Source organism: Artibeus jamaicensis, unplaced genomic scaffold (genome assembly GCF_021234435.1).
Source record: "Artibeus jamaicensis isolate MK-2021 breed Jamaican fruit bat unplaced genomic scaffold, CSHL_Jam_final scaffold_625, whole genome shotgun sequence".
NCBI lineage: Eukaryota > Metazoa > Chordata > Mammalia > Chiroptera > Phyllostomidae > Artibeus > Artibeus jamaicensis.
Genome location: NW_026522051.1, coordinates 3,046,060 through 3,070,262, shown reverse-complemented (window position 1 = coordinate 3,070,262; position 24,203 = coordinate 3,046,060). Strand labels below are relative to the sequence as shown.

Genomic DNA, 24,203 nt, shown 5'->3' with positions numbered 1-24,203 from the left:
GCCATGCTGGGACAGACCGGGTGTCCGCTGCAGCCCGTCGGTCCCCCGGCCAACACACTGGCCCTTGTAGCACAAGCTTACAAGTGAGGCTTTCGCTGAAGGGGAAGAGCACCAAGCACCCCCACTGGGAGCACGGCCAGCCTCTGTTCAGCAGGACCCACAACTCGTCCAGCCCCACCCGCTCACCCCTCCCGGTCCAGGTAAGGAGAGAAGGTTTGGGGGGTTGAGGGGTGGGGTGTCAAGGAGATGGAGGGGGTCCCCCCATTTGCTACAACAACAGCACACCCTGCACAGAGCTCAGATGGGAGGTGCTGGGGGGACATCAGGGTCCCTGCTGGTGTCAGGCAGGGTGATCCTGGCCTCGTCCAGCTGCTGCCCTGGCATAGGAGGGGGACAGAGCTGCCCGGTGGTGACCGCACTCTCGGGGACCTAGCACCCAGCACCCCTTCCCAGGTGGCTCTCTTGGTCTGTCCCCCTAGGGCAGATGGTGCCACTGGGAGCACATCTCAGGGGCCCGAGGAGCAGTCAGGGTCTCGGGGAGCTTGGGCAAGGGGGCGGTGCAGCTCCCCCCCCCCCAGCATGCATGCGCATGCGCGAACTGGTGCAGCCCCGGGGGCGGGGCCAGCTCTCCCGGCCCGGCCCCTTGCAGGCAGGGTCTGGGGCAGTGACTGTGTGCTAGTGGCTCTGAAGGGTCCTCCCGCCAGGCCCTGCCCCTCCCACCCCCACGCACACACTGGCACAGGCAGAAAGAAGAAAGTCCTACCTGCTTTCCTCCCATCTCAGGGTCCCGGCCGCGTCTCTTATCCAGCACGTCATACTCCTCTTTCCGCCCCAGGTTGAGCTCCTGAAACAGGAACGTGTGGGCGGGGTGGGGGTACCTGGGGGGGGGGGACCCTGGGGGCTCTCAGAGAGAGCAGCAGGGACTGGGGGTAACAGTAACTGGTCCCTCGGGTCCCAGCATCTCAGAGAACCCCTCGGGGTCATGTTACCACGGGTCGGGGCAGTGGTCCATTTGACTGCACGGGGTCCGCCGCAGGGGAGGAGCCCGCCAGCCCGGCCCTGTGAGCATCCACACCGCGCAGAGCGGGCCTTTCCAGCACCCGGTCCCGAGAGCCTGTTGGCCTCTTAGCTCCCGCCGACGCAGGTGTGTTACTGCCCGGGTTTTCCGGGGTTCAGTGGAGGACGCCCCTTCTCCCTGCCGGCCATGCCCTGCCCAAGGCCCCCGCATCCCCGCTGGCTGCGAGACCAAGCAGAGACCAAGCAGACTCACATTGTAGAGCTGACCTGGGCCCTGCCCCTGTGCCTGGACCACGGTGTCCGTACTCTGGCTGAACTGGAAGAGAGGGGACAGCACAGTGTGAGTGCCCCAGTGGGGCCACCACCTTGCTCTGCCGCCTGGTGGCCCGGTGTGAGCCCCACCCCACACAGGGACACCGGCAGCACCGCGCTGGTCCTGGCAGACTTCAGGCGACCCCACGCAGTTCTGTATCCCCAGTTCTGTGTCCCGCAGAATATTCCCAGGCCCTTTCTCCCAGCACCTTGGAGGACAGCCCCACCGTGGCCCTGTGGCTGCACAAGGTCCCACTCCTGTGCTGCCCGAGTCCCGCCTGGTGCTGGCGGAGGGTCCTGAGGACCAGCGCAGGGCGCACCCGAGCCGCCCCTTTCCCGCTCCCCGCCCAGCCGGAGATTGCCAGGCCCTGCAGGTCGGAGCCGGGGCCCACCCGAGGGACCTGGGACCTGGGGCGGCTCCTTCAGACATTAGAGAAAGTCCACACAACTCTGCTTTTCCAATGAAACAGCCAAGTCTCAACTCCCAGACAGCCTGGGTTGAGGCGCTGCAGTGACAACAGGGCCGGAACCTCCTTCCCCGCCAGGCCTCCCTCGTCCTCCGCCCAAGCCCCCGCCCCTCCAGAAACCCAGGCCCGGTGAGGCTCCACGGAAACCCAGCTGGGGCCAGACTTCCCACTTCCTGCCAGGGACTTGCGTGGGCAGACGGACAGTGGACTTGGGGAGAGACGGAAGTACAAGGCCGTTTCCTTCCAGCAGCACCTGCCTCCCCCCACCGAGACCTTGGTGTCGCATGTCAATGCTCCTCACTAACCTGGCCAGTACAGGGTCCCCAGTCTACCCAATGTGCCCCCTGGGCTGGTCCCTGCTCGGCCCACGGTACAAGCCATAGGTACAACCCACGCTCAAGACTTTGCAAGACCATGGCCCCTCTGAACACCCACCGAGGGAGGCCCACACCCGCCCCCAGAGTCAGGGGCGCCCACCTTTGCTCTCAGGAACAGGGCAGTGATGATGATACCATAGATGAAGAGGATCCCGTCCAACAGGTAGCAGAGTTTGGGGTCCAGCAAGCCGAAGCTCTGTGCGTCTGTGCCAAGAGAAGAGACCCGTTAGCCAGGCCCCGGTGACAGGCCGTGTCCCCAGCCCCTCTCTGACCCCAACCCCCTTCCCACCCTCTTGGACCAGCTTCTGAGGAAACCTCACCTGTCCCTGTAGCACCGTGACACCTGGCAGGGCCACAGAGCCAGGGGGGAGAGGAAATGGGGGGTGGGGGACAAGGGAGGCTGTCCCCGTGCTCAGGACAGCTGCCTGGGCGCCACGGGGGCAGCTGTGCCCAAGCCCCACATGCACCATGAACTCTGGAAGCCTCTGCGTCCCCTCAGTGTAGGGGTGTGGCTCCCTGAGGCCCCCCCCACAGGGACAGGATGGGACTGAAGGTCGGACGAGGTCATTCCAGCCTCTGTCCTCACTGGAACTTCGAGGGTCTGGGTGCCTCTCCTCCCTCCCCTCCCTGACTCCGGCGTCCACGGTGCCAGGGACCAAGTAGCCCGCCCTCAACCCCCAGGGCTGCCCAGGTCAGTGGGGTCTGTGCTGCTCCCCTCGCGGGCCGAGTGGTCTCATGAGCAGCAGAGCAAGGAACCCTTGGGGGCCCTCCCCACCCAGACCTCTGGCCTTCTGCTCTCGGTGGTCGTTCCAGGCCTCAGCCCCGCACCATGCGCCAGGATGCACCTGTTCTCCCCGACCACTGCCTCTGAGCCCTCGCACGCGCTGTTCCCTCTGCACAGTCTCTCCCTTTCTGCCCCTGCACCCCCTCCATCCGGGGACCAACCGCGGCGGCCACACAGAGCCGCTCAGAGGCTCCTCCGCAAGATCCCGCATCAACCCTCGTGCGGCTGCGAGAGAGTGGGTTTGGTTGGCCCCGACGGCTGGGGAAGGGGCCACCGTGGGCGTTCAGGTTAAAGAAAAGTTAGATTGTATGTGCAAGCTCACGGAACTGTGAGTGAGGGGGCGCGGACTGGAGCCTAGACGGTCCTTCCTCCTAGGGACCTGAGCGGCGACTCACCCCGCACCACCGGGCGCAGCGTCTGGTCGTCTCCCACCCTCCGCCTGGTGTTTCAGGCGCGTGGGTGCCAGGTGCGCCCCAGCTGCGGTTGGTCCTGAGGCCGAGGCGCCCTCTGGTGGCCGCTGTGGGAGTGGCTACTATGCCCTGGAGCGCCGCCGACTTATCCCTCCCGATGACGACTTGGGGCAAGTTATTCACCCTCTTCAGCGGCTTCTCGTGTTAAACACGGTGGAAGCGGTAACATTTCCTCCGTGTTCACTCTGTGCCAGATCCCACTTTAATGCAGTCACTGGTGAGACCCCCGCAGCAGCACCCCACGGGGACTGAGCCCCAGAGAACTTCAGGGTGCCCAGCAGCGCACACAGCCAGTGGGGGGCTGCCTGAGGTGCAGCGTCCCCCCACCCCCGCTTTTCCCTCCTCCGCGGAACCCTGCCCCCCTTCACAGGGGCGATGCTCGGCTCCTCCCACAGGCTGCCCCCAGAACCACCTCCCCCGCTGCCCGCACCCCCCCCCCCAATCACTCTGTCCTCAAAGCTTTGACTCTCTCCCTAATTCAGGGCCCCTGCCAGCCAGGGCAGCCGGTAGCCTTGTAAACTGCCTGAAGTCCCTGCTCAGAAGCCACTGGCGACCCCTTTCCTGTGAGCGAAGCCCAGACCCCTGTCCAGGCCACACCTGGGCCCTGATTCACTTGCCTCCCCAACTCTGGCCCGGTCCTTCCCACCCCGTCCCTGCACCCGGCGTCCACCCATGGGGCTGGTCCAGCTGCTGTGCCCCTCATGGACATTCAGGGCAGGAGCCTGAGTCCTGCAAAGTGCCCCACAGACAAAACGCGAGTGGGTCAGGAGGTCTATCGCCCCTCCAACCCCCGCACCCCCGCCCCGGTTGTTAGTGCTGCAGGTGAGAGGGGGAGGGGCTGCCTCCTCTCCACCCACCCCCTCCTCCCGCCCCCCAGTCGGTGCTCACGGGGCGCAGGGCAGACAGCCACCAGGCGCCGGGGGAGTCTCTGGGGAGAAGCTGCCCCCTCCCTGCAGAGGCCACCAAAGCCGAGCTAACCTTTCTGTTTCTCTTGGGACCGGAGAGGAGGTGTCCGAGGGATTTATGGGGGTGGTTGGGATTCAGAGGGAGGCCTGGGAGAAAAATTGCTCGGCTGCCTGTCACATAAAATGAGAACAGAAAACTTACTGGACAGTAAATTCAGAACAAGTAAGAAGCCATGTGTCCTCGGGTTGTGCCGAGCTGGCGTGGTGGGGGAGGGGAACTGGGCGCCTCCCCAGAGATGAGTGATGGGAGCTGGTTGTCGTCTCTCTGTCCGAAGAGCAGCTTCGTTTTGTGATCAATGACAGGTGTGGTGAGCCCAGGGTGGAGGGTAGGGCCCTCCCTCTGCGCCCTCCCTCTGCCTGGTCCAGCAGTGCCTGTGCTGGGGGGGATGGGCCTGAGCAAGGTCGGGGAGCCCAGAGAGTTCCAGGAGGAGGAGCCCAGGGCCAAGTTCAATTACGTCACTGATTAAATATTCACTGGGCCACTGCTTGATGTCGGGGGAATATTGAACTAGAAAGCCCAGGCTGGGTGTCAGGTGGGTTTTGTCCCTTCCCCTCCCACCAGGCAGCCGTGTGGGCAAGTCACCTCACATCTCGTGGCCTCGGCTTCTCCATCTGTAAAATGGAGGGCAGTCACGTCTACCCTCAGGGCTGGGTGAGACCCTGAGGTCATCTGTACACAAGGGCTCCCTGCACCCAGCCAAGCCGTGGGGTGAGGTCCAGCCCCAGCTGCCTCTGCCCCTGCTACCGGGGCCTCCGCGCCCGCACACGAGGCAGATTCGGCAAACCTGGAAGTTAGAGGCTTCGGCCCAGTTCCTTACCCCACTCCATTGCATCCTGCTCTAACGGGGGACCCGTCTCCCGGCTGCAGCCCCACCTCCAAGGGACCCCCCACGTCTGGACAGATTGCAAGTAGGGACACAGAGCCTCTCTGGGCTGAGAGGTGTCAGTGTGCTGGGCTGGCATCCTCGTGTGGGTGCCCGGGGGTCAGGCCTCGCCCACGGCGAGGACCCAGGCTGAGACAGAGTGTTTCTGCAGGTGATTCGGGCCAGTCCAGGGCGGAGCAGGGCCCTGGTGACCCCTGCTGAAAAGCCGGCTGTTGCTGTGGAGGAGCCGGCACTTCCAACCCCGGAGTGGGGTTTGCACACTCAGGTACTTTTAGCAGTGGAGTGGGGCTTGCACACCTAGGCACTTGCACAGTGGAGCAGGATTTGCAGCCTGGGAAGGCAGGGGCCCCACCTGCACCCACAGTGGTTCGCAGCCCCGAGACCCCCCACCGGCGTGCTCACTGCCATCCCCCTCAGAATTCTGGAGGAGCTCCAATAGCCGTCGCCTGGCTGCACAGGCAACCTGGGTTCTGGCCCTTTCCCAGCCCCCGCCCCCGGGAGTGCCCCTGACACTGCAAGGGGTTCAGCAGTCCGCGCAGCCCCCTAAGAAAATCTTTCCTCCCAAGAGATGGGGATAAGGCGACAAAGAAACCCAGCCACACCCTGTCTTTGAAAATCTTCCCAGCGGGGTGCAGCCTGGGGGTGCTTGGCCCCATCCCACAGACTGGACCGCACTTGGCTTGGAGGGTCAGACGTGCAGGTGTGGCCGACCTGCAGGACTCTCCTCCCCCACTCTCCTCCACAAGGCCTCACTCTGCAGAAACCAGCCTACTGCCCGGTACCGTCCCTGGAGCCCAGCCCCCCACCCCCCACCCCCCACTGGCTCCGTCCCTGTTCGTTCAGCCTGGCCTCAGCCTCAACGCCCCCCACCTCCCCATCCTGAGCCCAGGGTGTAACTTCTGGGTCCAAAGCTCCTTAGCTGTGGCCTTGCTTTCACTTTCAGCCTAGTAAGCTGGGAGACAGCCAGAGGACATGCCAGGGGCAACCACAGGATCAGAGCGTCTCTCCCTATGGTTCATTCCGTCCTAAACGTGTCTGTTAGTGACAGCAGCTGAGCCCTCTCTGTGTGACGCCTTCCGGCCGGTCCCAGCAAGGCCCTGGTGCCTTAGGCAGCCCGAGGGGGGGGGTGGTGGGCACTACCCTGGGGCATCTGGGCTCTCTGGGTGGGTGGGTGGGGAGCTGGGTTGTCTGTCTGTCTCCCAGCGAGACTGTGAAGTTCCAGAACAGTCAGTCCAGTCCTGCCGGTGCCCCCTGCCGCCAGGATGGCCTCCCACACACCCACCCAACCAGTGAGAGCTCCTCTCACTGGAACCCCGATTTGTACTTTTTAAATTACTTCCTGTGCCTGGGTCGAATTCGATTCCCACGGGAGCGCAGAGGGTAGGCAGGAGATCATTAGGGAGCTACTGGTTTCTTTGTTGGTTGATAAACAGAGAAGCAAAGGGGGTTCAGCACACCTGCCCCTCAGTGGCAGCGCCGGATGGGATTATGCGGTCTGCTGACCCCAGGTGTCTCAGGTGTCCCTCACCTTTGGGGACAGGGCACAGACAGAGCTGTCATGCAGCTCTGAATTCACAGCATCTTTGACATTGAGTCTCGGCTGTGGGTGAAGTGTTCACTAGAGTGCCTCCCCCGCCTGAAAAGCACAGAGGATGCATTTGGGTTTCACCGGCTTCTTTCCCTCCTCACTGGCCACGCCCCTGGGCCACCCTAGAGGAGGCAGGAACAGAGAGGCTGGAGAGCCAGAAAGATGGAGATTCAGATTCCGAACCCGCCTCTTCCCGACTGTGTCCTGGATAACTTCCTCCACCCCAGAGCTGCCCCTCTGCAAACAGGGCTTAATGAGACTTAGGGGGGTGGTTAGTTATGCAGTGACACAAGGGGACAGTGTGTAGCAAGTGCCCTGCTCAGTGACACCTGCTGAGCCCCCGGGGCCCAAGTGGCCCTCTGCCACCAGAGGGCTCTGGGTGCCAGCAGCAGGCAGGGACCAGGGCTTGTTTCTGCCCTTCATCGCCATGCTCCAGGGTTGCTGCCACCCAGAGGGATCGCACCTCTTGAAAGAATTTCTTCTCTGGCACCTCCAGCCTCTGCTTGAATGCCCCTGGTGATAGAGAGCTCACCACCCATCAGCCGTGGTCCTGATTCTGTGCACAGAACTCTCCCACTTCCACGGGCAGCCTTCCAACCCCCCCGGCTCCCGTTTCCCTCCCCTTCTCAGGAAGCAAGGGGAGGGCAAGTCCTTCGAAGGGCTCTGCTATGTGACCAGTGCTGTGACCGTGGGCTGGCTTCCCCCAAGCGCCGATGCTGCCACGGGGTGGGCTTGCTACGCTCGGCACACAGGCTCCTGTGGCATCTCAGGCACAGTGCCCACCATGCAGGTGCCACTGGCCAGCTTCCGAGCCCCCAACCTCCTCCTGCACCCCGACCTCGAGGCCAGCGTCCTGCTGCTGCCTCGCTGCTGCCCCGGCCCTGCCCCTGGCTCAGACACCGCCGGTGATGCTGTTGCTGCCTAAGACTCTAGAAAACAGGAAGTCACGTGGGCCCCGCCAGGCAGTGGCAGCTGCTCTGGGTGCTGAGCTGGGTGTGAGGCCCGCCCACTGAGCGCACACAGCAGAGCGGCCCGGGCCTCCCGCAGGGCGGCCACCCCTCCAGTCTCTGCGGAGGGAAAGACGGAGGCGGGACCCACGCACCGGGATGCTAACCGCTCTCTGAGGGTGTTTTGTGTTAGAGCCACCGGTCTTACGGCGACTGTGGCCTCCCATCTGGGGAAACTGAGCCTCGGGGTCAGTACCAGGCCCCGGCTCGAGAGCCAGGGCCGATCCCAGGCCAGACACCCCAGGCCCCGTCCTCAAGTGTCCTCGGGGCTGGGGAGAGGGGCTCCTCGCCAGGTCCTTCCTTCTCCAGGGGTCGGACCATGTTAGCAGACAACGTCCGGACTCTCCCGTCGTCTGGCAGAATAGTGCTGGCCGGGCGACTACCGGGTGTGAGGCCGGGGCCCTGGGAGACGGACCCGCCTGGAGTCTGCCATCGCCACAGCCTGTGGGGCGTGTCCACGCAATCATGGCTGCCCAGGGAACATGTCCCCTCAGCCCCTGCACCATGGTGGGGTCCAGTTACTCATGTTTGATTCTACAAATTCCCACGGACCAGGGTTCCCAGGCCAGAAAGGGAGCTGTCCAGGCCCTGGCCTAGGGGCTCAGGCAGTTGGAGCGTCATCTGGATACACCAAGGTCGCAGGTTCAATCCCCAGCAAGGGCATGTGCAAGACTCTACCAATGAGAGCACCAATAACTGGAACAACAAATCGACATTTCTCTCTCTCTCCCCATCTAATATCAATGCATAAAAATTTCAAAGGAAAAAAAATCAGACAGAAAGAAATGGAGCTCTTTATAGAACTATAGGCCAATAATTCCCTGCTTGTGTTTTTATTTCCATTAAACGTATGTGGTTTGTGCCATAATTTTTTTAAAGATTTTATTTATTTTTAGACAGAAGGGAAGGGAGTGAGAAAGAGAAACATCAATGTGTGGTTGCCTCTCACGCGCCCCCTACTGGGGGCCTGGCCTGCAACCCAGGCACATGCCCTGACTGGGAATCGATCTGGCAACCCTTTGGTTTGCAGCCCACGCTCAGTCCACTGAGCCATGTCAGCCCGGGCTTGTGCAATAGTTTTATAGAACTTCCTGTGGTTGTATTTTATTTCCAAGTAAATCAACTCATTATAAAAGTGCAGACAAGTAGAAAAAACAAAAATCGCCTTATAATGTGGCCTCCAAACATGGCCACTGTGTGAGTGGTGGCAAATTTTGCCTTTCAAGGTGTTTTTTCTTTAAATAAACGGTAGCCATTCCACACAAAAACTGTCCCTACGCCATCACTGTTACTTCGCACCGCATTATAATCTGGTGCTGCATTTTCATGCTCTCTCACGGCTTTCCTGACTATCTCTCTTACTGCTTGCACGAGGACCCTCCCGCCCTGAACCGACGACGCTCCTGTCCAGATTCTCCCCACTGTGCGTGATTCTGTGAGGAACAGCGTGGTTCCTGACGCTTTTTACAGGGTCAGAGTTCCTTCCGTGATGCTTAGAGAAATGAAAGCCAAGCCCAGTGGTGTGGAAGACACAGAAAGTCCTGATGGGAAGAGGAGGGGAAAACAAACTGCCTGTCAACACCTAAAAGGACACCGTCTGTGGCCGGCGCGCAGGGAGATGGAGGCCCAAAGCCACAAGGAGCCGGGTCGCGTTTTCACGGGCGGGGAGGGCGGGGGAGCAGCAGAGGCCAAGGGCCCGTGGGGAGGCCCGGCCTGGTCTGTGTGAACAGCAGGGAGGTGGCGGATGAAGGTGACCAGAGAGCGGGACATGCGTTAGGTCCTCCTCACCAGTGGGTTTCACTCTGAAAAGGTGGGAAGCAGCTGTTTTAACAACCCATACACCGGACCTTTGTCATTTAAGAAATGTGCATAAAATGTACAAGAAAAAACTGTAAAGCCCGTTGGAATACAGGTGGCTCCCGGTTGCCCTGGGCTGCTGGCTTATCCAAGAGGCCTGAGGGCTGCAGGACGGGCCTAAGAGTCCAGCCACACTGCAAGGCCAGGGCACTGCAAGGCCAGGGCACTGCAAGGCCAGGGCACTGGTGGCCTCCCACAGCCCCCCTCAGCCCCCCATAGCCTGGCTGCACTTAGGCGGATGGAGCAGAGTGCTTGTGCACTCCTGCCTCGACCCTGAACCAGCCAGGTCTCCATGCGGAAGGCGGTTTTCTTTCTACTGCAGCGGCGCAAACACATTCACTAGCCCATGTCGGTCACCACGCTTTGTTTCTGTCATGGGCTGAATTACAACCCCCCCCCAAATTCCTAGGCGGTCATCCTAACCCCCAGGACCTCAAAATGTGCCTCTATTTGGATGTGGGGTCTTTGAAGAGGCAACTAAGTTACAGTGAGGCGGTTAGGGTGGGCCCCCAGCCCATACAATTGCTGTCATCGTAAGAAGAAATCAGGCTGCAGACATGCACGGTGACCACCACGCAAGGACACAGGGAGGAGACAGCTGTCCAGGAGCCCAGGAGAGAGACCTCAGAAGAAATCAACCCGCCTCCACCTGGATCTCAGCCTCTGGTCCCCTGGACCCAGAGAAAATAGGTGTCTGTTGTTGGAGCCCCGCTGTGCACGGCTCTATGCTAGGGCCGCCCCAGCACACTGCTAGTCCGCTTTTCCTGGCACAGCCCCCACAGTGCCGAGTCCCTGGGGACTGTCAGGAAGCAGGCTCAGGCCATGGAGGAGGAGCACAGTGTGGCGCCCAGAACACGGCGGGGCCTTCGTGACCAGCAGATGACCCGGCCCTGGGCTGGGCACCGAGGAGCAAGCCAGAGTCACGGCCTTCACCTCCAGGTTGAGCACAGGGGGCGCAAGTCAGCAGTCACCAGGGGAGGAGACCCCTTGCCCTCAACCCACCTTCCCAGCAGCCCCTCAAAGCCAGCAGGCAAGTCTGTCCATCTTTGGCAGACACCTCAGACATGTGGCTTTCTGGCTTGGCCCCAAGGTTCAACCTATAAAAATCCTGTCTGCACCAAACACGCGCTCCCCACGTTCTCTGTTCCTGGTTTCACTGGATCCTGATGACAGTGGCCAGCAGGGAGCCGGGCACCTGGCGTTTGTCCCACTTGGCAGATAAAGAAGCCAGAGTCGCTGAGCCCCCTGTGCCCCAGGGTCCCAAGTGCCTGCTAGTGGGGTCTGGTGTTGGGGGGGTCCCACCAGGCCTTTGTTCTCCCCCCCACAGCACAGCCCGAGGCCCACACCTGGCAGCTCTTGAACTCGAGCACCATTGAAGAGAAATCCACTCCAGGTCTAACCCCTGCCTGGACAAACCCCAGGCAGGATTTCCCTGTTTCTCGGAGGCTGTATCTGTTCTGCGGATACACCCTCACGGTGTGTGCAGACGGACGAGCCCAGGGGTGTTTACCGCACCATTGTCCACAGGAGCGAGAAAAGAAAGAGAAAAGACAGCATGGATTTCTCCAGCAGGGAGCCCGATCAGTGACTGCTGGCGCATTCACGCAGAGCGGCCACACACGGAGGCCACACACAGAGACCCTCGGGCGGACCTCGGACTGTGGGCGACGTCCGTGCGCAGAGAGGAAAGACGAGGTGAGGCTGCCTGTGTGGACTTCCACGTGCGGAACGGTGGGCCTGAGTGGTTGGGAGGGTGAGAAGGTTCTGGAAACGTGTTGGTGACGGCTGCCCCCCATGGTGAAGGTACATCATGCCACCGAATTGTGTGCTACAAATGGTTAAAACGGTTGATGTTATAGTAGTTCTATTTTTTTGTCACAAAAACGCAGGTATGTGCATAGATTTGCGTCTGGGTGGCTGGCTGAGCCCACGAACAATGCCCCCCGCTCCGGAGAGGAACCCGGAGGCCGAGGTCGGGAGAATCCTGCCTGCTCCCCGCTCCGCACCTGGTCAGACCCTCCAGAACGCCGAGCGCATGCACGGCCCTGAACACCAGGACTGAAACTCGAGTCCTTCCATCAAACAAGCGTTGTGAGACTCGATCCCGGCGCAGCGGAGAGTGGAGGGGCAGAGAGCGGTCCAGCCAGCCGAGCCCCTGCGACCTGGCTGTGTCCCCTGCATTTCTGGTGACGTCTGGTGGGGTTTGGGAGCATCTCAGATGTACAGAAAACCTTACTCGGATGCGGTTTGAGGAATATGGTTGTGCTCACATCCGAGGGTGAGAGCTCGGCCTGTCAGCAATGCAGGCTGTCACGCAGGCCCCTCCACCCCAGTGCTGGGGCCTCTGGGAGTCAGGCCTGCCTGGGCAACTCCAGGGAGCCCTGGGGAGGGAAAAAGTTGGGGGGCCACTTACAGCCCCCGCCAGCCATTGGGAACCTTCTGTCAGCCCCGGGCTGTCCAGGGTGCCTCCTCGGGGCTCCCCGGCACCCACAGCAGAATCCTGCGGGTCAGTCTGTTTGCCTGATGCCCCTCGGGCGGGGACTCCGAGCCTGGGGCCGCGCCTCCCACCGTTGTAGGTGCCTGCAGGGGCCTGAGGTCACCTGGACTGCAGAGGTGAGGCCTTCCCCCTGCACCATTAGGTTAGGGGGTAGGGGAGTGGGGAGGACATGCTGTTTTGACCTTGAACCCCACACAGACACCTGACTGAGGCACAGAGTGAGCTCCTGGCTGGGATTTCAGGGAGGCGGCCCCATCTCCCGAGGCCACGGGCGCTCTCCCGTGTGGAGGAGAAAGCGGACTGCGGCTTCTCCACAGGGGCTCATGCGTCCCTGGGCTCTGGCCCCCCACCGTCTGACATGGGTGGGGTCCTTCCCAGCCTGTCCCAGCCCCCGGGTGCACACAGGGGCTGCACCCTGCTCTCCAGCCGAACCGGAGCCCCCACGTCACGGAGCAGATTCAGGAAGGACAGCCCTCCCCAGGAGGGGCCAGGCGTCCCCAGAGAAAGGGCCTGGAGCCCCCCCCCCCACCACGCAGGAGGCTGTCACACTGTCCCACGGCCCCTGGGTGCGGTTGCAGGGCGCACGGCCCCGCCCCCGGCCCACAGCTGTCTCCGTGCTCAAGGTTTTCCTGTCACTGCAACCAGGGCCCGGGTTATCTGTGCCCCGAGATCTCCCATCTGCTCTCACACACTCCGGCGCCCGCCCCCACTTGCGGTCCCCTTCCCCGAACGCACGCCCCCGGCCCCCCGCTGGGCAGGCCTGCCGGCCCACAGCTGGGGGCGAGTGGATCTGCAGCTGGGCTGGGGGCCTGGGGTCGAAGGGACTTTTCCTCAAGGGTCCCCTCGACAGGCCCCCGGGCCTGCCTGGGGAGGGGACAGGGACTGGGGACTGCCTGGCTCTGGGTCACCAGGCGTATGCGCACAGGAAGGCCCTGGGGACGTGAGCGTGAGGCCGGGCCACCTCCCCCGCCCTCCTTCCGCAGCAGCCAACAGGAAGGAAGCACGGGGGTCTCTCTGCTCTCGCACGGGGGACCCCACGTGTCGTCAAAGCTGCTGCTGCCTCTCAGGAGCCCCCCGAGCACGCGGTCCCGGGAGTGCCTGGTGCACAGCACCCTGAGCACGGAGCAGGGGGTCCCATGCCCCGTGATGGGCATGTCTGCGTGGGGCTCCGAGACCCATGGGGACCGCCTGTGTCCACACCGTGTCCCCTGCTGCCCAGCCCAGGGAGGGAGGCCACCACGGGGACGGCCGGCGACGGGGGGCCCAGCGACTGCTGGCGTTTCTGGTTTGCTCTGGCTTGACTGGTCCCGTGCCCGGGTGCTTATGAAAAACACAGGCACAGGGAACTTGGACAGAAAACATCGGATGGGCTACTTCCCCGTGAAGAGGGTCTCAGTGCCCCTCCCGGCTGCCAGTAGGGCCGGCGTCCTCGGAGGTGCGCCCTGGTTTGGCCTGGGGCCCAGGCGCCACCCCAAGTGTCTGAGTTAGACTCTGACGGCAGTGGCGGGTCCGAAGCCTCTGCCTCTGAGCTTCACCTGCTCTCGGGCACCCTCGGCTCCGGGCTGGTGGGGCCTGAGAGCCATGACTGCCTCCTGCCCCACCCGAGCGCTTGTGGGGAGCCTGGGCTGTGCCCACGTGAGAGTCACGTGAGGCCCTCCTTGTGCTCATTGCCATGTGTGTAGTCATCATCTCACGTGGGTGACAGAGGGGCTGATGGCTGCTTGACCAATTGACGATCCTCAATGCCGTACGGGCGATGGGTGAATTTTCCCCCTTGCGTCTCACAGAACCTACGCGTTGGAAGAGACCCACGTCTGTGGTCCCAACTGGGTCACAGGGAGTTTCCTTTGCCGCCAAGACAAGGTTAAGTACCCTACAGCAGTCACTACAGTTTGCTCCGGCCGCACCTGCCCTGTGACCCTGACTCCATCGAAGAGAATGCCTCCAGCTTCCTCAGTAGGCGACGGTGACAAAGTGTCAGGTTCCGGAATGTGCCGTCCACCTTCCTGAGCATCCCAGGTGCATGGCAGGCGTGTGGGCCTGAGTGAGGGCCTTGGGGACGTCGCCACCCCCGAGCCTGCGAGGGAGGAGCCTGGCAGGGCCTTTCCTCACAAGGCGGGGGGTCCCTTGCTGCAGGCGGGCCCCCTGCGCCGTGTTCGGCTCAGGCTCAGGCCAGGGAGCAGGGCGGCCACCCCTGTTGATGCCAGAACAGAGGCTCACCCGGGATTCCAGCCATTCCGAGGGGCCCCCTACCCCTTTCAGGGAGACCTCCGGCTTGACAACTCCTTGTCTTTCACGGCTCAGCTTGGTGTCCCCTCTTTGGGACAGACTCACCTCCCCCAGCAGGCCCTGGGTCTGTCACATGTCCGTCCTGCAGGGCAACCGCCGGGAGTTGATAGGAACACGGAACACGAGGGACGTGACCACGTGGTACATTCACATACGTTTTCCTTCGCCCTTCGGGCACCGGTTCCGGTGAAGCGCCCTAAATGGGAGTCACGGACCCCGCTGTTCGCCTTGTTGAAAAGGTCTCAGAAACTCTTGGCATTTTTCTACATTTCCAGGCTTTGGGGACCCGCTGCGGTGCACGTCCTGTGATTTTCACAACTGGACTCCCTGCTTCCAGTTTTGGAGAACCCCCAGGAGCCGTGTGCAGGCTGGAGACAGCCACGCGGGGCGTCCGGTTTGAGAACGTACCCGAGTGCGTGGTAATGTGTGGGACCTTTCACAGGCTGTCACTCTTGACAGGCTCTTCACCAAGTGTGGGAAGGTGGCTCTATTCCCCCATCAAAGGTGGGGCCTCGAGAGGGCTGGACGACGTCTAGTTCCTCTCAGACTCCGCCGCCCCCAGCCAGTGTCGGCGCGGAGGGGTTGACGAGTGAGTGAGTGAGTGACGGTCCCGTGGCTTTTCTCCCAAACCCTCACTCTGGGGCTGAGCCTAGAGGGGGCTGCCTTGCTCCTCCCTGTGTTTTCAACTCTCCCTAGTCCCCCCAGAAGTTTGAGAAGAAGAAAGAATAGCAAGACCAGGCACTGTACACCTCAGATGTGCAGGGGGTGTGAGTGAGCGTGGGAAACATCTGCCCCAAGGGTGCAGGACGAACAGCAGCTTCCCCAGCCATTCGCTCTGAGCTCTGGGTCAGGGAAGGGCCCCCAGCCCATCCACGAGTCCCCTGCAGGTCATTTGTGAGTGGGGAGGGCTGCCAGCCGGCTGGGGACAGCAGGAGCTGGAAGGCTTTCCTGGAGAGGTGTTTGTCAGTTTGGCAGCCCTCCGTGTGCCCAGCCCACGCCCGCCGGTGCTCGCCTGTGACGCACTTGGTTTGCTTGGATCAAAGGTGCCACAAGCCCGCCACCCCTGCAGCTGCGGTGCTGGGGACGCGCGCGGGGGACGTGGGCGATGGTGGGCTGAAAGCCAGCCCGCTGGGCTGCTGCCGGCTGCCTGGGAGGGGGTCACCCTGCAGCTTCCAGATTCAGCTTGGCCCCCTGCTCAGGAGGGGGACAAAGTGAGCGTGCCCCTTCCCTGAGCAGTGGCCCCATGATTTGGGCCCTGGAGACCCACACCAGGACGGCCCCGGAGTCAGAGTTCCACAGAGCCTCCCGGATGCCCCCGTTTGATTCTAAAGCAAGATCTGTGAGCGGGGACAGGTAGAGACAGTGACGTCACTCTAGAAAAGCTACTGGAAGAAAACACAGCAAAATGTTTACATCTCTGGCGTGTGCAGTTATGGGTGATTTCTGTCTTTTTCATCTTTCCCTGTTTTGCAACTTCTGCAGTTAAGAGAAATTAACCAAGTACATTTTTGACGCCTGGTATTAGCCTCACCGCCCCCACCCCAGTCCCATTTGAGGCTTATGAACATCAAGTTGGTCTGCATTCTTCAGGTACACAGCAGCAGGAGGGGGGTCACTGCAGGGGGGGCTGGACTTCAAAGTTGTTTCTGACTGGTCACAGCATAGCAGAAACCTGCAGCAGTGAGTCACCTGGCCACCGTCACAGGCCAGTCAACAACGGGCCTGCACGGACCCCTGTCCCCTCCCCAACCCGGTCCTTTTCAAGCCCTGGAGGCAGATGGGAACACTGGTCTCCTTTTCCCAAATGGCCCCTTCCCTGGTCATTGCCTGTCACCTCAGTGGCCTTGGTGCTGTGTTGCCTGGAGGCCTCAACCCCAAGGACAGTGCCCCCACCCCGGCTCTGCTGGAGGATGGGCGGTCACCGCTGTCCCAGCCGTCCTTCCTGACATCTGTGTGTGGCTTTCCCGTGTGTCCACCCTGCCACGTGAGCCGCTGCGGGCTACTCACTACAGGGTGACACTGTCCACTACAGCGCAAGAGGCCTGCTGGGAATCGGGACAGGCACCGTGACCTGTGACCTGTGACCTGTGACCAGGCCCCTCTCCCCGCAGGCCGCGCTTGGTGCCAGCCGCCAGGTGCACCCAATTAGCAGGGCCCGGCCTGCCTCCTCCCGACTTCAAACAGCTGCCGCCTTCACATCTGGAAGCAGAGGCCCCCAAAAGTCACCATTTCTTTTCTAAAAAGGAGAAGGGGGAGAGGAGGGGACAACCGTGCACACAGTCATCCACCAAAAATAAAAGCCGTGCCGCGGGGCGCGTCTGCGGGACATTTGGAATCTGGGTTTCTGACTCGCCTCTGTCTTCCCTTGATCAGCCCCAGTGTGGTGGGAATTCAAGCGAAACCGTGCTCATCTGTGAGCTGAACGCCAAATCCGGAGGGTCATTATTTTTTTTTTGAAATGGAATCAAACTTTCAAACTTAAAAAAAAAAAAAGAAAACAAAGCCGAAGTCGATCCCATTGAAATGAATGGTTGGAATTTGGCCTGAATCTCCCTTCTTACTGATCCCCTAACATTATTAAGTGAAGGAGCCGGCAGACCCGTTAGGGAACCGTGATGTAAAACGTTTCAGCTGACAAAGTCTCCCCTTTCCGGAGAATGCCGTGCCCTGTGCACGTAAAGGGGCGCTCAGGGAGACAGCCCGGACCAGAGGACAGTCTGTCCGTCTGTCACATCTTGTTCCCTGACTCAAGACACAGGGCAGTCTCCTCGCTCCGGGAGACCACGGAGACCACGGAGGCCCCAGAGACCCTGCACTGTCTGAGAAGGCAAATGCCCCCCGAGTGGCCAGGGGGAAAACCCCAGGGGCAGGCTCTGTCGCGCGCGTGCGTGCGTGCGTGTGTGTGGTTGTGCCGGGTTGCCTCCTCCGACGTGCTCCCACTGTGACTGGTGGTGATTGTCTGTTCATCGGGCAGTCATAAAACTGTTTTCACGTTCCCTTCCTAGGAGACGCTTCATTTATAAACGGAAACATCACGCTGATGATTCCCTGCCAGGCGGCTCATTTCTCCCTGCAGCCCTCGGCCCGGCTTTTCGCAGCCACGGAGCCCCAAACCCAGCGTTTCGCTCTGAAACACCCCTCGTTTTCTCCAGGGCAAGAGAAACCTTTGGTGCTGAGCCCCACCAGGCGGGGCTTTCTGCAAGGGGGGCTCAGACAGAGTCCCCTTAGCCAACCCCAGGAGCAGCTCCTCCAGGCTTGGGACCTAGGCGCTGGCTCCCAAGGCCCCAAGGGTTCCAAATCCCTGGGACCCCTAAAAGCCCCTGTTCTCTGGGGCAGAGTCCTTGTCCAGGAAGCTGGGGGCCAGGGGGGCAAGGAGAGGGAAGAGAAATGGAGAAAGGGAACAGTTTTGCCTGGAGTGGACCTAGCTCTGAAAAACCTGGAAGCGGAGGCTGACGGTGCTAACTGAAACTTCAATCATCCCTGCTTTAAAAGCAAAACATTTAAAGGGGGGGAAAAAGCCAAAAGGGAAGAATAATAGAAGGACAGTTTCAAGAGCCTTAAAAAAACTCCAAGATTGCAATACTCATCTTCAGCGTGTGCTCCGGATAAAAGGTTTTCCTCCCTCTCTTCTGGTCTCCTGCTCTCCCTCCTCTCTCTGTCCTGTTTCCCTTTTATTGATTTCACCGTCTCTTGCCTTTCCCCTCCGCTTCTATCTCCCTTCTTCACTCTCCCTCCCTCCCTCCTGAGCCACCACCTGCGCACAGAGAACGACTGTTCCCAGATTTCATCTGGGTTCCTGGAAGAAGCCCAGCCCCCAGCCCCCACCTGCCCCGGGGTGGCCAGCCCCTCACACACTGGGCGGGGGGGCAATGCCTGAGGTAAGGGGCCACTCAGAGACCCCAACTGGCTTTCCTCTCCTGCCGCTGCTCCAGGGGTCTCCCTGAAATATTTCAAGAGCTCTACTTCTGTCACAGCGGGAATGATTTATCCAGTTCCAGCTGCCAAAGATTTGGGGCCGCCCAGCGCGGGGTGGGGTGGGGGCCTCGCTGATGGCCAGCCACGCCCTCGCCATATTTCTCTAGAGACAGTTAAGCTGTCCTCAGAGCCACCGGTGGGCGATACCAGCGTGCTGTCTGTCCTCTCTGTTCATTTCCAAGTTTGGATGATGCATGGCCGGGCCGGGCTCGCTCCCAACAGCCTTGTTGGGGAATATTGCTTTTTTTTTTTTTTTTGGAAACCAGCTCCCACCATGAGCAGAATGGAAGCGATGTTTACCACCTGATCCTCCTCACCAGAGCGCTGCCCTTCTGGCCCCGCCGGCCGCCTCCGCGTGAGACCGATTCCGGCGTCCAGGAGCCCGAGAGCGGCGCTCGGCCAACGCCGAGGAAGAGTCCTTCTGCCGCGCGTGCCCCTGGGACCATTTGCCCGCTCAACTCTGACCCCGTTTAGGGAAGGAAAAATGCATTTAGTGACCTGAAGTCCGCCTCTGTGTTGGCAGTACTTTAGATTTTTTCTCAATACTGGAATTCGGAACAAATGATTTTGGGGAAATTTGCATGTAGCGATCACCTACAGAGTAACGGTTGCCTGCTCTGCTTCTTCAGCCCCAACTTCTGCCTTTAGGGTCACCCAGCTCCTGAAAATAAAGTTTATCTACAAGGGAAATGTGTGCGTAGGTATATACACACACACATATACCTGTAGCTACGTGTGGGTGTGTACACGCATCCGGGTTCATATATGTATACATGCATGCAATGTATGCTGTGCAGAAATTTCAGTTTTCTTTAAAAAAAGACCTTATTTGTTTATTTTTAGAGAGAGGAGAAGGGAAGGGGAAAGAGAGGGAGAGAAACATCAACATGTGGCTGCCTCTCATGTGCCCCCTACTGGGGACCTGGCCTGCAAACCAGGCACATGCCCTGACTGCAAATTGAACCGACAACCCTTGGGTTTGCAGGCCGGCCCTCAATCTACTTAGCTCCACCTGCCAAGGCCAGGAATTTCGGTTTTCAAGTGCAGCCCCAGCAGGAGGGGCATCTTGATGAGCGAGTTAAGGAGCACCAGACAATGGGGCTCTTGTTAAAAGCACTTCATCCCTCTCAGCTCCACGCCGGCCCCTGCAGGCTCCCGGAGATGTGCCAGGAATGCCCACGGAGGTGCGTTTTCACCTGCTTAGACTCACTGCACGTGCCGAGCTTGGTAACAAAGACCACCCTCCGCCACCTGCTGATTGCGACCGGACCCAGTCTGATCCCCGCAGCCCCGCAGGAGTCGGCCCCAGGGCCCAGTGGAGGGCCCGGCAGCAGGACGTCCCCGGCTCTGTCCACCTGTCCTTACCCCCTGAAATGTCCCATTTCCCCTCTGGAATGTTCGAAGGGCATGAGTTCAGTCAGGGAGCTTTCCCTTCAACAAACACGCCTTTTGCGTCAGGTATTTGCCGCCTCCAGCTGCACCACGCAGACTCAGAGGACTAGGTGAGGGGATAGGGGTCTGTTTACACCCGTCTTGCGGACCCCGAGCGGCCCGGGGCTTGCTCTCATTATTGCCAGGGCGCAGAGCGCACACTGAGTGTCTGACCAGCCTCTCCCTGGCTTTGTCTGACTTTCCAGTGACATTTTTGGCCCATCCTGGGGTCCTGCTTTATTCTCAGAGTGATGTGTCTGCCTGTACACCCCCAGCACCCTCCGCCCGCACCCCTAACCCACCCAGGTGGAACACAGCAGAGCCCTCATGCCCCCCGACCCAGGACCTCTGCCTGGCCCGTTTAATGAGGCGGGGGTAGGTCCCCAGGCTGTTCCCACCCTGCGCTTCCTCGCTCCAGACGGCCCGTAACACCTAGGAGTCCCGGGAGCCGCATTACACGCCACCGCTCTCCAACCGCCTTTGCCAATTCCTAATTGACTTTTAAATCATTTAGGTGGAAAAGCAAATAATAACAGCCCGCAGCTAATAAATTCTAGCCTTTGGAAACCACAGGAGAAGCTTAGACCATAAAAATTAAATATTTATGTAGACTCTACATCCACATGGGTGCAGAGGCACGGACGCGCAGTTTAGGCCTCACGATTCATTTTTAATTTCTTACGTGATGTCCAGTAAGGAAAGCCATCCAGCGGGGGGAAAAATAACAGGAAAATGTGTAGCCTCCGAATGAGCATAAGAAAGCACCCCTGTGGTAGCAGGCCCCCGCTCCCAGCACAAGAAAAACAGGACGGCGCAAATATTGAACTGACAACGTTATCCTTTCTGGGCTGCGAGAGCGGCGAACCGACATCATAAAGCACACACACGGCTCCCTCGGTGGAAGGAGGCGCCATAAATACAGAGCATTATTATAATTTACTAGTGAGCAGGGTGCATTTTTTCACCCGCGTCGTTTTTCAAACCTCTCCAAATAGGGCCGTGTCGGGAGCTCAGACACAGAGCTGAGACACCTGTCCCAACACACAGAGGCCACCGGTTGGGTTAACGGGATGGCGACTGCTGGACAGCCAGCCGCCCGGGAACCCAGCAGGACCGTCTTAGCTGCCTTTGCTCCACCACGCCCAGTGACTGAGCCGGGGACACCGCATCAGGGCCTCACCTGGGCGCTCCCACCCTCACGACCTACCTGGCTTCCAAGAAGGGGAAAGCAAGGCTGTGGGACCCTCTTGCTTTTGTCCTCTCTCTCTTCTGCTAACTCGCATCTCATCGTCTACAGGGGCTGACCACCCCCCGCCTCATGCACAGCCGACCCTCCAGCCCTCACCTGGTGCACGGAGGTGTCGAAATTCAAAATCCCCTCCCAGGCATAAAGCGAACGGCACTCAAAAACAGGGGCGCCTAATGCTGAGATGATGCCGTCTGTTTTTAAATCAATCTTTGAAAAGTCCAGCAAGTGAGGTGTGTCTTTTCCAGTGTGTCTAAATGTGCTTACGTGAAGCCCAGGCCTGCAGGACCGGCCCGCTGAATTGGAGGGTAGACACCCGCCCGATTTCGGCCGTGAGATCCGGGGGTTCATCGGAGCGGTGGTGCACGTCTGGCCTGTCCTCCAGGCCGGGGTGGCCCCTCAGCTCAGCTGGGTAGACTCGGGCTCATGAAGATGGTCACCCAGGGTGAGCCCGCCTTTTCTGCTCTGGCATTTTTTGATGCCCAAACGTGATTTCATTCTGAAGAGCGATGCCTGTCCCCACTTCACTTCCACCCACCCCTTTTCTTTAGGAAAGGCGAGGGGAAAGTGTGCTGGAGAATGACGTGTGGGTTTAGTATTCATTGCCTTTATTGGGGTGACTTTGGTCAGTAGCATTATGCACAACTCTCTAAGACATCGTCTGTGTGCAGTACTGTGCGCTCACCACTCCACGTCACTCAGAATAAATCCACCCTCCGAGACCACTTGTGTGTAATTCATGCAGTTGCATTTATGCAGTGACTGCCATGGGCACCCAGTGGTGGCTACCGTGGTGGCCACTAAAACACCGTGGTGGTCAGTGGGACATCATGGTGGTCACTGGGACACCGTGCTTGTCACTGGGACACCCTGGTGGCTGCTGGGCAGTGGCTCCTTGGCTGATGGCTCTGTCTTAGAGAGAGACTTGAGGGTCAGGCCTTGGCTCTCCTTTCTGATCTCAACCTCACGCTCCCCGAGACCCCCCTCCAGTCATGCTCAGGGCTGTACCGTGTGGTCCACCTGCTGTTGACCCTGACATTCGTACCCACAGCCCCCAGGGCCCCTGGAATCCTGACTCATGTCCACTCCGCAGCCCCAGCCCTTCCTGAGCAGGACGCCTTCCTCCCCGACCGCACTGCTCTTTCTGGGGCCTTTGGGCCTAAATTTCTCCCCTGAGGAGGAAGCTGACCTCTCAGTTCAAAACTGGGGGGAAGAATTTTTATATTCTATATAATTCTTCTGATTACAGGAGTAAAAGTGTTATTAATAGAAAAATTGGAAAATATAGAAAAGCATGAAAAAGAAAACAAAAATTGTTCACAACCCCAGTACTCAAGGATAATCACTGTTAACATTTGTTACATTTCAGTGTTTATCGTAATTGCATTTTTTTCAAAATGGGGATTGTATTCTTAATGTTTTTATCTTTTTTTACTTAGGACTTCCTTTTTTTCTCTTTTTAGGTATTTCTTTATGTCATTATGTAGCCACTCCCCCTGTTAGAGCTACAAATTACTGTTGATTTTGAGTATTATAGTGTTACAATAAACAGCCTCAGACACAGGTATTCTTAGCCCTCTAATTCTATCTTAAAGGATAAATTAAGACACGTAGGAATTTGCACCCAAAGGAAATGCATTTTTTGAGGCCCTTTAAGCTTAGGGCTGAGTTATTTTCCAGAAGGGCAGCTCCAACTTATACTCAGCTGGTTTGAAGAGACTGTAAATCTGCATTCTCACCGACCCTGAGTGAGGGTCATCCACCGGGAGCCCCGGTCTCCCTCCGCTGCCGCAGGAGGCCCGGGCTTCTCCGTGAGCGAGAGCCTGGCCACCACCCTGGGACCCCCTTGCCCAGTGCCCCTGACCGGGTCTCCCAGGTGTGGTGGAACTCTCCCTGTGAGGGGGAACCCCTGCTCCCCATGACAGCCCCCCGCCACTGCCTCGCTGGGCATCTCACTGGTCACCAGCCTGGTCTCTGGTCACACGGGCCCAGGGCATCCAGCTCTGCCCTCAGATGTCACCCAGCTGGCCCTTCCCAAAGCTGAGGGCCGTTCCGGGCTGGCACCCCTTTCATCTCCCGCACCCCGTTTTGTGTCTCGCACTTGTCAGCGGTGGGCTCTGCCCTCCCGTGCACCCCGCCCCACCCCCGCCCAGGGCAGATCAGACAACTGGATGCAAACGGAGGGACCCCCTGCTCCCCTCCCCTATCCGTGTTTCTCTGATTTCGTCTGCCACCTAAACCTGCCCAAATGTCAGAGGACGGAGATACTGGCCCCGTCACTGGCTCCCTTTTCTTCTCCCTGGTTCAGCGTCTGGGCCTCTCGGGGCTGGGAGGGAGTGGGGGCGGCCTCCAGTGAGTGGTTGCGGGCCTTTAAAGTCAGATTTTGATCTCCTTCCCCTCCTCCCACCCGCCAGCTCATCAACTGGCGGAGACACCTGCTCACCTGCTCCTGGGGTGGGCGTGGGGGGTGCTGGTCTGTTGGGGGGGAGCCCAGGCAGCTTTTTGGGGGGGAGGATGATTCTGCAGAGTCTGGCTGGAGCCCCAGAGAGCTTTTGCATCACGGCCTGAGAGAGACCCCAAGCGCCAGAGAGCAGCAGCCCTGCCCTGGAAAATGGCCAGGGTCTGGGTAGGAAATGCCGGACACAAACGGGGCTCCTGTCACCGAGAGCAAGGAAGGGCTCTCCCGCAGGCCACTGGGCTTTTGACGGAAAGAGCTCAGGAGCCAGTGGAGGAGACGGCACCCCACGGCGTCGGCAGGAAAAGAGGGCTCTGCAGCGGGTGAGGTCAAGTTCACGTGGGGTCAGGTCCACGCGGGCCCCATGCCCTGTGGGAGGTGTCAGGGGCAGATCGTTACTTGATGTTTTACTGAAAAAACAAAAGCTGCTTTCTGTTGGAAAACATGTCAGATGCACACGGAAGTGGATGAGCCTCCACGCACCGTGGCTGGGCCTCTGCCGTGGCCGGCTCGTGGCCCTTCCACACGCCCACCCCGTCACCCCAGCATTTTTTGGAATCAAATTACGGGCATCGTTAGATC

At 60.0% G+C, this 24,203-nt stretch overlaps 1 protein-coding gene across 2 annotated transcripts in view; it reads right to left on the bottom strand.

Annotated features, from left to right (window-relative positions):
- LOC119065449 (T-cell surface glycoprotein CD3 zeta chain) overlaps window positions 1–24,203 on the bottom strand; it is a 58,877-nt gene that overhangs the window by 3,146 nt on the left and 31,528 nt on the right. For both annotated transcript variants that reach the window (XM_037167504.2, XM_037167505.2), the window contains exons 2-4: window positions 2,274–2,377; window positions 1,271–1,333; window positions 764–844 (exon numbers count right to left, since the gene is read on the bottom strand). In XM_037167504.2, coding sequence (XP_037023399.2) covers window positions 764–844; window positions 1,271–1,333; window positions 2,274–2,377 — 248 coding nt within the window. The remainder of the gene's footprint in view (window positions 1–763; window positions 845–1,270; window positions 1,334–2,273; window positions 2,378–24,203) is intronic.